The 14,655-nt window shown below is 40.1% G+C and overlaps 1 protein-coding gene across 2 annotated transcripts in view; it reads left to right on the forward strand.

Annotated features, from left to right (window-relative positions):
* Window positions 1-14,655, forward strand: part of CREB1 (cAMP responsive element binding protein 1) — a 41,290-nt gene that overhangs the window by 19,981 nt on the left and 6,654 nt on the right. For both annotated transcript variants that reach the window (XM_054210207.1, XM_054210208.1), the window contains 5 exons: window positions 3,402-3,548; window positions 5,551-5,651; window positions 8,519-8,661; window positions 10,119-10,301; window positions 11,708-11,862. In XM_054210207.1, coding sequence (XP_054066182.1) covers window positions 3,402-3,548; window positions 5,551-5,651; window positions 8,519-8,661; window positions 10,119-10,301; window positions 11,708-11,862 — 729 coding nt within the window. The remainder of the gene's footprint in view (window positions 1-3,401; window positions 3,549-5,550; window positions 5,652-8,518; window positions 8,662-10,118; window positions 10,302-11,707; window positions 11,863-14,655) is intronic.

Genomic DNA, 14,655 nt, shown 5'->3' on the forward strand with positions numbered 1-14,655 from the left:
ATAGTTCCTTTAATATTTGTCTTCACATTTTTAAAGCAGTAGAGATTTTTAACTTCCCATCACACTAGGCTGTGTTAGTTCTGAAGAACTGTATGTGTGTGAACTGTGTAATGGTAACAGAATAATGAATGAAAAGATTTCTAGCATTCCGTACCACAACCATACCACCGAAAGATATTTTTTTCAAAATATGTAATTTACTGTCTTTTTTATATTGACTGGATTGTTTTGCTGTTATGTTTTCTGTTAGAAACTTGTCTATAGCAGTCAGTTATATTCTGAAGAAAACAAACTGAAAATATAGATCGATAATGCAGCAAATACAACATCTTATCAGATGTTATATCTGCCCTACCCATGGCAAGGGGCGTTGGAACAAGATGATCTTTAAGGTCCCTTCCAACCCAAACCATTCTATGATTCTATGATTCTGTGGGATTAATATTATAAACATTATAATCAAGTGGAACAACCTGGCATTTGACAGCTCATGTTATCCTGTTGTCTCCAGAATATCACAGAATTGTTGGCTGTTGTAGAGAAAAAGTAGTAGATCATTTATTATCCCCAAATTATTTTGGAGACAGGAAATGCGATCCCAGCTACGGCTCTGATTTTTGGAACCTGGTTTCATTCTTGGATACACTGATGGTTGGCAGGAGCAACTCCATTGTGTAAATGAGTACAGAATCTGTTTGTCTGTCTTCTGTAACCATTTCATTTTAAAACTATTCGCAGTCTGCAAAGAACAAACAGGTTTTTTAGACCTCCTAATTTGGGGAATTGAGTGTCTTTTACGTGGCACAAGTGTTAAATCGCTTATCATTGTATAAATGATTAATGTCTTTTTCAAGTCATTACACCTTTTGGTAAACCAGAGATAGTACACTTCCATTCAAGTGGTAGTACAGGGATTGGAGCTGTTAAAATGTATGGGGTGATTTTGTTCAGCGGAGCTGTAGTGTGAATTTACAGGACACCAGCTGCCCTGCACCAGCTTGCCTCTTTGGGCAGCTTTCTCACTGTCTAACTTAGGCACAGGATGTAGGTGGTGTGAATAACACTTCAGTGTGAACTGAATGGAAGTAGTTTATTTCTCTTGCAAAACCAGTAAACTGCTTCTCACTTGGTATGCATTAAGATTTAGTCCAGAGAAGCAGAAATGTTTCCAGTTTGTGTGATAACATACTAACCTCCAGGTAGCTGAACTTACAGGTATGTAGTGGGTTGAATGCACTCTACTCGGGCAAAATTACCCTGGCACTTGAATGAGAATTTTTTCTGAGTAAGAAAAAGCTATTCAGCTATGCTTAAAAACCATGTGAACCACAAAGGAACATGTTGTATTTTTCCTAATTTCCTCTGTTACCATTCACTGTATTATTTCAACCTCAGCTTTTCCCCAAGTTTTATATTCCTTGTGGAGGTGATAAAACAGTCTAAACATAATTCCTTGTCTTGTTCACATCAGTGTTACGTTATTACAATATTTTTAATATGTGAAGTGGCAGTGTTTGGCATTAGGGAGTGCCCTCAGAGGCTTTGGCAAATCTAAATAACTAATTATGTCAATTTAAATTCTTTTATTATCTCTTGTAAGGTCACCCCTCTTATAAGCTTAGTTTAATTGCTGCATTTTTAGCGAGTTCAGGGTAGGTTTTAGAGTCAAAAGGAAACTCGTTCCAGTTCCACAAGGTATGAGTCAGAGACATCTGCGGAAGTTACACTCTGCTGTTGGCTTAATCCAACCGCAGAGTGGCCTCCAGTTGATCAGCTTTGCTGTCATTGCCAGGGACTGTTTAGTCAGACATGCATTATTAAAAAAGGTTGCTTGGTAAAGCAATATAATTTGCCAGAGGAAAGCGCGCGCATGTTAATCTCAGTCCCAGTTTCTCTCGGATGTGAGTTGAGTACCGCCATGTAATGCTGCAGCCGTTTTCCTGAAAAAGGAAGGTAAAGGCAAACACAAATTTGTGGATTAGGGAGAGAGACAGCTATGGAGGAGAGAGATCTACATGTAATTCCCCTTAATTTTGTTGTTAAGCAAGATTTCCTTGTGAGTGGCGGATGTTTATGGAAATTTAGAGATCACCTACCGCAGCTTTTTGAGAACCATGTGTTCATGGGGACAGCAGAGGATTTACTTACAGAGCAGCTCTTTGAGATTAGGTAGGACAGCGGTGCCGACACTTCTGGCATTGCAGCTGCATGGATCGAATTTCTGAAAATACCGTTGAACACGGGAGGATCGTTAAATTTTTCCAAACTTGGGTGCCTAGGAGAAGTCTGGCAGGTCAGTGACCCACGGCCTGGCCATGGTCTGCGAGGGCTCATGCTTGCCTGCAGCCCTTCCCTGAGGGCTACAGTAGTGCGAGTTGGGCACAAACCAAGGGCCATATCTGCTGGTATGGCACCCCTGGATCCCTCCTGCCTTCAGGACGCCCCCAGCCACCAACACGTGCACCGTGTCATCAGACAGTTGCTGAGTTCTGGATGTGCACCAGGGCATCTGCCCAGCCACATAGCAACCTCAGTGCGTGGTCCATCAGCTGCCCATGGTAGTTCTTGTGACCTTCCAGGGTGAGACTTTCTTGCCTGGCGTGAAGAGCTTTGTGCGAGTCTGGCTGTCCTCGGAGCCTAAGCACCACATGCCGTGCCAAAGTCGTTAGCATATGTATGCCTCTTGGCATAGCCACTGTGCCTACAGGTCTGTGCTGGAGAAACAAAGTTGTGGTTAGGAACTGAGGGTTCAAAATGCGAGCCATTTTTCCTTATAGGAATAACTCTTAAAACTGGAGTTTGTGTTGACCCGTTAACACTGTCTCACAGTAACTGCCTGCAAACCCATGGGTTTTCTCTGAACACATGGTCAGTTTTCTTCATTTAAGTGGACTTTGCCAACTACTCGATATGGTTTAGTCTCTGGAAGGTCTGAAAGCTGCGACTCCCTAAAAATTTTAACATCTTACATCTGGCAAACACTCTGCATTTTCTTGAGTGAGAACAAAAATAGCTCCACTCCCATATGTTTCTGCCTTTGACTCAGCAGCGTCTGTAGGAGTAGCAAGTCCTAGCACAATATCTAACTGAAGTTAGCGAAAGGTAATGGTGTGTTCATATTCGTTACCTCCAAATAGAGGCAGTTGTGTTTTTCTCATTCTTGTCAGTGGTTTTACAGGCGATGGTTTGAGCCTGCAGAAATTCTGCATTAGATTAATTTGTAAAGTAGGTCAGATGTTGGGCTTAGGCAGTTCAGGGGGTTTTATATTACGCTTGAAACATTTGGGTCATCTAACTGGGGTCTAGAAAATGCATAATTCTTTCACTAAAAAGTGTTCTTCGTAGCTAAATAGGAAGATTTTGCAATAACCTAATTTATGCTCGCTGTCTCTTCTTTGCAGGTATCTATGCCAGCAGCTCACGCAACGTCGTCTGCGCCCACGGTGACCTTAGTCCAGCTGCCCAATGGGCAGACGGTCCAAGTGCATGGAGTAATTCAGGCTGCCCAGCCATCAGTTATTCAGTCTCCACAGGTCCAGACAGTACAGGTACAGACCAGAGAACATTCCTATTACGTGAATTGGGCCGTTTGAATAGTCCTGCTAGTCCACTGGTTTCTAATGTGTTTGTGTTCTGGATTGTGTTTTTGCTTCTATAAACTTCAAGAGCATGTTGAAGGCAAAAACTGTACAGTATTTGCTAGTCTGTAGCACTTTTTTTCTGTTCTCGTTTAACCACTTTTCACTGTCAACCATTGCTGAGTTTCATTTCCCTCTAGAATTTGGTTGGTGAGTTTAACAGCTTCATGGTTTTTCTTACAGTATTACTCTGCTTTTTCTCTCTACTGTATTTTCATACATCATTACTAAGTAAGAGTTCATACTATTCTGAAGTGAACAAAAGAGTCTGGGTTTTATAATGTAGTCTTTAATCATTAATGAGGCTGATATTCTGGGATGAGAGTCTTTGCTACTTGGAAAATACTTGCATTGGTTTACAAAACAGATGTCTGTATGTTAGTGGTCCTTAAAATAAACCGATCAGTCCTCTTGTAAAAATGATTTTGAAATTTCCCTGTTGAATGTTGTTTGCTTTGTAAAGCCTTAGCATTTTCTCTTCTGTAAAGCAAGACAGATAAGGCAATATGTGATGAGATAGCTTGAAGACTTAGGAGACAAGTAGTCTGAAATCTTTAAAACTTCTAACTTTTTTTTTTTAACCACTTTTAGCCCAGTGTTACTGAACACAAATATAAATTGCTTGGCGTACAGCCGCTACATGGGGCAAAGACCGTACATCATTCCTTTACTATTAGTACACTGAGCCAAAAAAAAGTTTAATTTTAAAAAGTAGACGTTGTCACTATTTGATACAGATATTTAGCTGGCTATTATTTAAAAAAAAATAATGAGGCATGCATAATTTAAAACTAGGCCGTTCTGATAATAATCTTTTGTTTACTCCTTGTCAGCTTTAGTGCTGAGGTTCTGGCAGGCCCTACCCTCCTCAGCCAAGGCAGTCAAAGTTTAGAGTTTTAATCTATCGGAGGTGAGCAGTTTTCAGATAAGTGGACAAGTTACTAGCCCAGAGGTGGAAGGTAGGAGACTGACAATGAAACCATGCTTGGAATTCACCGGGCTCAGTGCAAAGCCAGAACGTGTTTGGAATGCTGTGATATTCAAAGCCCAGTAGTTCACAGTCAGCCTTGGACCTGTTCAGGCCCTCCATCTGATAACTGCGAGATTTGGGCGCCAGCAAGCTTTTGGAGCCTTTAGGAATCTTCCCTATAGCACATAAAATGTCAGGCCGCGAGTTATGTTTCTCACACAGACATTTCTCTATTCAAAAACTATTGTTAGCTTTTGTATATTTGTCATGTGACTATAGTCTTTTGGAAAGCAGTCTCTGGTTTTATGAGTTGGAAGTGTTTTTACATTTTTGGCACAGTTCAAATTTAAGATTATTGAAATATGATTGATATAAACATTTTATCTTTCCTTCATAAAACTTTGTCATTTTTCAGCACAGATGTTCAGAATTGAAGCACTGCATTATTTTCTAGCATCTTCATGTATAACATTTTCCTGACAATTTCCTCCCAAAAGGCAGTCTCACTATAACATACCTACCCAAATATTTATAAATCGATGTTTCTCAGCTTCAGTATTTTGCTCTTTGTTTACAAACATTTCTGCTCTCTTAATTTGGTTTTAGTTTTTCCCTTCCTGAATTTTACTAAAAAATCTTTCCTTGTTACTTTAAAATGGATGGAAACAAGGAATCACGGAAAGCAAAAATTGTATGGAATTACTGTTCATATTTTCTTAATTGAGTATTTAAATTGTAAAGGACATTCTCACAGGTAGATAACGGACTGTGGCCATTCTTCACTGGATCTGTTGCTAAACAGTCTGTCCTTTCTGTTTGTTGCCTAGGTAGAAGCACTGTAGAATACTCGCATTGTAGTGTTTTTCACAGGATGTCAACGTTTCCTTAAAATAAAGACATTGGAAGTGTCTTGCTAAGTTTGATTGCTTTTCTTATTTGCAGATCTCCACTATAGCAGAAAGTGAAGATTCACAGGAATCAGTAGACAGTGTCACAGACTCACAGAAACGAAGAGAAATTCTTTCCAGACGACCCTCCTACAGGTATGGAGGTTAAAAGCTGAAGCATTTTGCTTGATGGTTGCGTTCTTCACGTGGGGAGACAAACAGTGTGATCGTAGAGTTATTTTTAGATTTACCATTTAACTGAAATCTCTCTTCTGCAATGTCTTTCCATGAAATAGGATGTAAAGAGATAAGCAAATAGGAGAGGAGGAGGAAACCTCAGCTGTTACACTCAGTTAAGGCAGAAATGAGCTGAGCACAAGCTAATTGCCAAATTTGTGAAACATTGAGGTATCATTGTGCAAGTGCCTTAGAGCTAGCTTTAATGGATACTTAATACGTGAAATACACTGAAGCTTTGCAAGAAAAGTGGCTTCTGTATAATCTCTACTCTGCAAAAAATCAACTCCACTGTTTTTCATTATTGTTGAAATGCTAGCAGCAATCAAACTTAATTCCTTTCTCCCATGAGACTTTCAGCGACCACGTGGTGTTCTGTGGCTCAGAGAGAATTTCTGCTTGGGCAAAATTGCTTGTGTTTAAAGTTTAAAAAGTCAGGTTATGAGTTGAATGTAGTGATAGGCATCTGGTGTCTTTAGTTGTCATGGCAAATACTTCTGTGCTGAGACCAACTGAGGTGCTCCTTCACATGGTGTTAGTCATATGTTACTTTATTAACTAAGCTCTTGCACAGCTTTTTCTGGCTGTACTAAATCTCACTTTTCATGCTTAAAACATGCTAAATAGCATTAAGGAACAGTTCTGAAGTTCATTGGGTTTTAAGTGACCTGTGGATTCCTGCTGCTTCAGAAAATTCAGGTGCTCCTTTTTTCTTTATGAGCATAGCCTTAGAAATATAAGGTAGACTCTAGGCCTAAGCATATGTCACCCATTTATGGTTTTTTTATAGCAATTGTAGGTTATTTTCTACCTTCTCCAGCAGCCTTCAAGGCTGTTCTGCTGAAGATAGTGAAAATCATTAGTGAAGATCCCTAGCTATAATAGATCTGGGAAAATATTTTGTGAGGAGCAGTGCTGCTAACTTCAAAGCTGCCACAGACTTCCTTGCAGTCTGCTTCTGCAGTGAGACACTTGCTTTTACTATATATGGAAGAATGGCTGTATATCGTGAGAGGACAGAGCTAAGTAAACAAGCAGCAACACTGAGAAGAGGGGACTTGTGCATGCTGACTTCTCATTGGGATGGATGCCTTTGCACGCACTGATGCCACACCACGGCCTCTGTCCTCAAACCAGATCCTGGTGATTCAGCAAAACTTTGTAATTGTAAAACTTGTATACGCAGCTCAGACCCCGGGCCGGCGTAGGGGTCATGTCAGTAAGACTGGGCCAGACCACAGCTGTGCTTAGTGAGTTCCTTGTTGGCATTATTCAAGCTGCTGTAACTGCACCCAGAGACAGGATAGGTGCAAATGGGTTCATGGAATTGAAGGGCTATACCTCTTCCTCAGAAACTCCACTTGGATCCTGCTATTGAAGTACACCATGCATTCCCCATGTCACTTCATAGCTTCTATATTTGTAAAGCTGCCACCTTAGCTTCTATCTTAAATCCATCTTTATGATGGCAAAGATAGGTTCTAACCACCAGATCATATCTGACATGAACTTAGAAAGTGGTGAGCTGTAGCTTCTTTTCTGTTTTGAGCTTCTTGGGTTTTGTTCTTCATCCTCCCTGCTATCTCCATATTTTTTCATCTGTTTTGTCCACTAGTTTTTCTAGTCTAATACCTAGATGACAAACTCTCTGGCAGGAGTTTTTTATTTGTCCAAGCGGTGCTTGGCTCAGAGGAGTGAGTGCTTGTGCAATGCTGGGGTTCCTGCATGCACACGGAGTCAAAACAGCAACAGCAAAGCTCTGTTTGTCAAGTTGCTTAGCAGAGTGACTGCTCTCCCCAAATAGCTCCATACAGATGGTCGGACTCCCAAAGCTTTAGGAGCCTTATTTAAGAAACGAGCGTTGTCTTGGAGCCTGGGGTCTGCAGCTGTGTTTGCTTCATCACACTTCGAGCTCTAGTGAAAATCCACAGGAAAACATGAGGAGAATGACAAAAAATATTGCCCTTTAACTAAGTAGCATTTTGCAGTCACAGAATATGGCAGCAGTGGAAAGGGCTCGACAGTCCTCTGAGGTCTAAATGATGCAAATTGCAGTAAGCACTGTGGTCAGTCTTACAGTCATGTTCAGTGGGACTTGTAGCTGTGATGCTTTAGCAGTTTTTGCTTTGGATAATTAACCCGTGGAAGTAATTAAACAAACTACTTTCTCCTTTACCCATGCTAATCTCACAGCTTTCCTGGGCAGAGCACCTGTAAACATGACTGTGTGACTTACTCAAACATTCAGCATTGTCTCTGGGACAGGTGTTAGATCATAAACTGGTTGCTCATTACAAGCATTTCTGCTAATTTTCTTTATACTCAGCTCTCTGGCTGAGGCCTTTATGGTCTCTGAAACACAGCAGTTCCCCTGATGTGAGGAGATAGGTTTTTACCTACTTTTGCTTTCTTCTAATCTTTATGTGGCTAAAAGCAGGAAACAAGTAAAAATGGACAAGAAAGAAGCATGGTTTTAAGACAAAGAGAAGGTTGTGATAGCTGTATCTTGGGTTGAGAAGAACCTGTTGAGACGCACCGGTATCTCGTGTTGATGAGCACAGCTGTTCTGTGCTGGCTGCCTTGCCCCTCTGTGCATGGCACTTTCAACAATCCTCTCCAATAACAGTTTGAAGATAGTGCGGGATTTTCATTCTGCGCCCATATTTTCCTTGCTGGCTTACTGCACTTTTCAGTTTTCTCCAGCATTATGTATCAAATAGACTTTTTTTTAATTTTTTTTTTTTTAAATTTTTATTAAAATCTCTACAACACACTGTCTTTGCCAGAAAAATTTTGAATGACTTGTCCTCAGACGCCCCAGGAGTGCCAAGGATCGAAGAAGAAAAGTCTGAAGAGGAAACAGCAGCACCTGCCATCGCCACTGTTACGGTGCCAACTCCCATTTACCAAACCAGCAGTGGGCAGTACAGTATGTAGTCTGAATTTCTCAGTGGTGCTAGTAAGTGGGGATGAGAAGATGAAGAACTATTATTTCTATAACTGTTTGGATTAGGACAAAGCAGGAGGTGAAAATAAGATTGCTTTAATTTGACTGTTTGATAACCAAGCTTTTTAAAAACATTCCTGTTGTAAGTATTTGAAATGTTCAGTTAACATTCTGGGACTGCTTGCCACTTAGTGCAGCTAGTGCATCCTGAGGCAAAGTATGAACGACCCATAGTATTATTGTAAACTTTTTAACTTCAGGAACCAGATGAAGTAATTCAGAAGTTTCTTTTTTTCCTGGCAAATTATTAATCCTGGTTCACAAAATTGTAACCTCATTGATACAAAAAAGTTACAGTCTGCAATTACCTTTTTAGAAAGTCCTGAAAAAATGAGAATTTCAGCAACCTTATTTACAATCCTTAATAAATAAACGTTTCTGTGTTTCCTTTATTCATTAGAATTTATAGCTGTAGTGCTCTGAGTTAAAGGATTGAGGATACAGCTGTAAAACTAGAATTCACATGCTGTCTCATACAAACCAACCCAGTATTAAATATACAAAAGGGAGAAAGAACTACTTGTTTACATCTTTCTCTTAAAATCTCTAAAATTTTATATCTCTCTGTAATCCTTAGCCACTTCACCTAATACCCTACTTAATTTTATTGAAACTGATGTAATTAACTGTGCTTTCCTATCATAACTGTAAAATAAAATGCTTGTGCAATTTGAGGTTTTGGGGTGTCTGTATATAGGAACACAGTGAAATTCTGTGGAATCATGAATGAGGGGTGATGTCTCAGTACGCCTGCGTGACAGGATTGAGGGAAAGAAAGGAAAAAAAAACCCAGCAAAGTAGAACTGCTTGAAGGAAAAAAAAATATGTGAAATTGGACCTTTATGAATGAAAACACTGCTAGGAAGGTGCGGAGGAAGTTGTAGAGAAGGGGGGACACAGTCAAAAGGAAAAAAAAATGCCAAAGCAAGAAGAAAGTGAAACACAAGATGGATAGTAATAGCAGCAGAGGAGACTGAAGGGCATAAAGCATGGAAGAGGAGAGGAATTTCAGATGAGAAGAAAAAAGAATGGACTGAGGAAAAGACCTAAACCAACCAAGAAGAAAATCCTAACTAACAAATTAAAAATTAAGCACTGGGGGAGGATTGTAGCTTCTCTGTGCGATGCTCTTTTATCAGAGAAACTTAGGCTGTGTTTTTTCACTTCCCCAAAAATACGAGTCTCACAAAAAATTGAAAAACTATTTTCAAAGCATGATTTCTTTAATGTACATTAAAGCCGTGTGTCTGATTTGAGGGTGTATAAGGGTGCAAGGGATTGAACTCAGATGAGTATTCTTCCATATCTAGGTTTGATACTGTAAGTTATTGAGTAAATTAGTGTCTTAAATGCTGTGTCAATTTTTTTTTGGTCTTCAGTTGCTATTACCCAAGGAGGAGCAATACAGCTGTCTAACAATGGCACAGATGGAGTACAAGGTCTCCAGACGTTGACTATGACCAATGCAGCTGCAACCCAACCTGGCACCACCATTTTACAATATGCACAGACCACAGATGGACAACAGATACTTGTACCCAGCAACCAAGTTGTTGTACAAGGTGAGAAACTTCACAGCCAGTCATTCTGCATAACATTTTCCCCATGCAGATAGAAGTAGCCAACCTAACTCCTTCAAACGTGTCAGGAAACAGAAATAACAGCTTTGGCACAGGTATGTCTCCAAAATGATTAAAGGAAATTCTGGACAAAGCTATTTGTCACGTTTTCTTGGAGCCTTTCCCTTCATATTGATAAAATTGTGGATATTTTGTGTTTACTTCTTAAAACGATCTATTTATTTTTGGTTTTCCATGCTGTATTTCCTGCACTTTGTCCACATAATTATTTTTTTTATATGTTCTGCAAAAACTGGTACCACTTTAGAGTTGAGTTCTCCCAGACAGTCATCTGCAACAATAGTACATTTAAAGTGAAGCATTGAACTTAGGAAAGAAGGTTTTTTGATTCTTTCTGTAAAGACACTTTAATTTATTAGTAATTTTTTCCCCTTTTCAATTACAAGTCATAATTTCTTCCTCCTGTGGCTTTTGTAATGAGTCACAAAGTACGTAATCATTGAGTCTTAGAATCATCGAATAATTTAGGAAGATGCCTTACAAGATAGTTTTGTCTAGCCCACCACTTAGAACAAGCAGGGCTACTTCAACTTAGAATAAGCTGGTGTTCTTTATTGTATTAAAATATATGTTTTGGTTTATTAATTTTTTTTTTATTAAAAATAACAGAGACATGTACCCCTGCTTTTATGATTGTAAAGCAGGTGATTTGAAAGTTAACCAGTGAAGAGGTCTCCAGGCATCAGTGAAAATACATAGCCAAGAATATTGTTGTTGTGTTGATCTTCTGGGTTTTGTGTTCTTAAGGGCTTGTGATTTCTTTAGGTGGTATTGGATTTTTTTACAAGCTCAGGCAAATATAACACAGTCCTAGATTACAATAAACAAATAAAAGAAACCCAAGACCTTGTTCATTCTAGAGAAGTAGTGAAGTTGAGTGTCTAGTTTGCACTGTCTCTCTCTTGTTGGAGTAAATGCTACGTTTCTACACCCTTTTTTCTGTGCCAAATACTTACACATGCAGTTTCTCCTTTTGCAGATAGACATTTGGAGCATAGCCAGAAATACTGTTTGCCATCCTTCATCTTCTTAAAACTGCCCAAAAATCAGAGAAGTAAAAAGAAATATACTAAGGGAGAAAGCAGCACAGCAATACAGCAAAACAAATCAAGTTATCAAGCACAAGTGAAGACTTCTTCAGCAGGAATGCCCAAAACCTTGTATATGTTAATAAACTAAGACTGAGATAGCAGTGATGACCCAGATGATGGGTCATCCCTCCTGTACTGTAGCCAGAGTGCGTGGTTAGATAGATGACTAGGTGCTCTTTGCACCGTGTTTAACAGCACTGTCACCAAATGGACATCATGTCCCCTTGTGTCTTTCAGCTGCCTCCGGAGATGTGCAGACCTACCAGATTCGCACTGCCCCTACCAGCACCATTGCACCAGGCGTAGTCATGGCATCCTCTCCAGCACTTCCAACCCAGCCAGCAGAAGAGGCCGCGCGGAAGAGAGAAGTGCGTCTAATGAAGAACAGGCATGTGCATTTACATCACCTTCTTTTCCAGTGAGCTGAGCATAGAACTAGAGTGTTAAGCACTAAGAATCCTGATCTTTCTCAGTCATTTTATGAAACGCTTTCTGAAGAATTTGCCTTTACGTAAGGATGCAAAGCAGAGAAGCACATCTGTTAATGCCATGTATTGTGACTATGAAACCTTAAGTAGAGGTGTCAGACTCATTCTGTGAGGTGTGTGAATTTGTTTGTTGCCGTAAGGATAAAAGTCATTGGTGAGAGACTTGTATGACTGCAAATAATGTTCTTACAAACACTGAGATGAGTTCATTTTTTTGTGGTAATGCATTCATGCAGTTTCCTTTCCTGGATTCTTTACCTTAACCTTCTGGCCCACCTGCACTCTTCATGAGTGCTTTCTTGATTGTCTCACTTATTCTTTTTAGCTGCTTGCCCTTTGTGTTTTATCCTCTGGAGGCTGACATACTTAAGGGAAGGCTAAACGAGCAGCTACTCCTTTCCATGTCTTGTGGAGCCAGTAATGGCAGCAGAGGGGCTGAGAGAGAGAAAAAGAGAGGAGACTTGACCCTGTGGGATCTAGTGTGTGAGGAGGAACAGCGAAGCCTACGGAGGTGGGGCTTGGTGGAGGCAGTGAAGGAAGGGAGCAGCGGAGAGAAGTTGGACATGATGCTCCCTGCGCCTACTGCTGTGGGACTGGCCTGAACTGACCCATCACACCAAGCTTGAACTCCCATCTGCAGCCATGGATTTAAGCCTGCGTGTTACACCCTGACACTGGGAAAACAGCCACGCATCCCTTCCCTCTGAGGAGGGGAAGCCCCATGAAATGACGGTTTACTTCAGCTGTCAGTCTGAAAAAATTCTTATGATGTACAGGTGCATTTATCTTCTGTAGATTGCTAAACTGTGAACACAATAGAAAGTTACATGAGCAGACCCAGTGCTTGTCTGAGGGTCTTTAAAGGAGTAAATAATGCTGAACAGCAGAGTTCACTTTTTTAAAAGGTTTTTGTACAGAATGTCACCCATCCCCCCTTTTTATATATTTTCCTGATATCAGTGAATAGTAGACATCACCCTTTCAGGCTTTGCATTTGAGAAAAATTTAATTAGCATTCTGAATCCTCCCGTTTAGTCAGCAATCTTATTCCAGTGAAAGAAAGCTTTTGTGTTTGTGAAAGCCAAGAAAAACAATGGGGAATTACCCCTGTTTGATGTAAATTGACAGCTTCTGCAACAGTATCATTTGCATGTGGTGCCTTTGGCCTGCTGGCTTAATAGATATTTGCAAAGCAGGGGAAAGGGATAGAGAGAGGCAGATGGTAAGGTAGTACTTATTGCAGGATTATAGCGTAAATATTCATAGATATTATTGTGCAAATTTTCTGTGTAAATTTTACATTTTAAAAGGTCTCTTGTAATTCAGTATAACTCTAGCTGTTCGTAATGAATAGCTAACGCACACAGATTTGAGGTGGCTTAATATAAAGCTCAAGCTGTCTCAAATATCACAAAAAGAAAGAAGTTGTCACCCAAGAAGACAAGTTAGTAGTTTGCACTGGGAGGCGCTCCTGATCCAGTAGTACTTAATTTTTTGGTGAAACGAGTAACAGCCCAAAATGACTTAAATTCTAAATGTTGCACATGGCTCACTGAAGTGCTCCAAGCACGTGCAATTGTATTTGTAGGAGTGATAAATGAATACCTGAGTCTTTTCAGGGCATACAAACTGGATTTTCTTCATCCTGTGTCATTTGTGGAGCTGAATTTCAAAAATTACTTTTAGAGTTTTTTTTACCAGGTAGGTCCTAGTACTACAGCTGCTGTTTACCTGCTAAGCAGAAGAGTTGGGTTCAATTTTGTCCTCGCATTTCCCAGAACATTGAGAGTATCACCGATCTATGTAGTATTTGCAATGAAGGGACACTCAGACTCTTCTTTTGAAGCTCCTCTGCTTTGCATCGAAAGGTTCAGGGCAAACAAGCGTGTACGTTTACATGTATCTGCTGTGTTGCTTCGACAGGCTGCATTACAGGAGGAGAGCCCTCTGCCCGGACTCCCATCCACCTGCGGCATTTAGCCTCATGCTCACTTCGCACATCGGTACCATCACTGTTGCTGTGCAGGATAGCTTCTGCCGTGATGTTACTGCCTTCAGGATGCTCAGCAGCACATTAACACCTTTCAGGCATTTTTCATTGGTGTTCTTAGTATGTCACCAAGTTACCTACAGGCAGCTCAGTCTTTACAAGCAAGCCTTAGAAGTTTGACTGTCTCGAGATCTGCTTCAGCACATTAGCGCTGCCACGTTCTTGGCATGACAGACTAAAGAATTATGTAGTTGCTAGTGACTGTTTATTTTGTGATTTTTTTAATTCCAGTTGTTATATTATTGCAGTGATGCAGACATTATTACTAAAATGAAAGTGTGGCTCAAGAGCAAATATATGAATGCTCTAAATACAGCTTTTTTTGCACCAGTTGAGCATCCTGACCATTAGTATTTGTTTGGACTGCAGCAAAGGGAAGAGTTAAGACTATAAAGAGATTAATAGGTGAACATTTGTCTCACCTATGTTTTTAATATTCATCTATTTATTATAATAAAATCAATGAAATTATTGCAGCAGCATTCGACTTGCAATCCTGCAAGCAGAATTTTGTCATTGAGTAGGATCCTTTTCTCATAGAAGCAGAGTTTTATTGGTGCTGACTTACTGGGTTCTGCGTGTTGAAATGATCTGTGGATCTTGAGCGTGTGATTTGTGGTGAGCAATTGTTATGAACTCGGCCCTTT

The sequence above is a fragment of the Rissa tridactyla genome, chromosome 7 (genome assembly GCF_028500815.1).
Source record: "Rissa tridactyla isolate bRisTri1 chromosome 7, bRisTri1.patW.cur.20221130, whole genome shotgun sequence".
Lineage (NCBI taxonomy): Eukaryota > Metazoa > Chordata > Aves > Charadriiformes > Laridae > Rissa > Rissa tridactyla.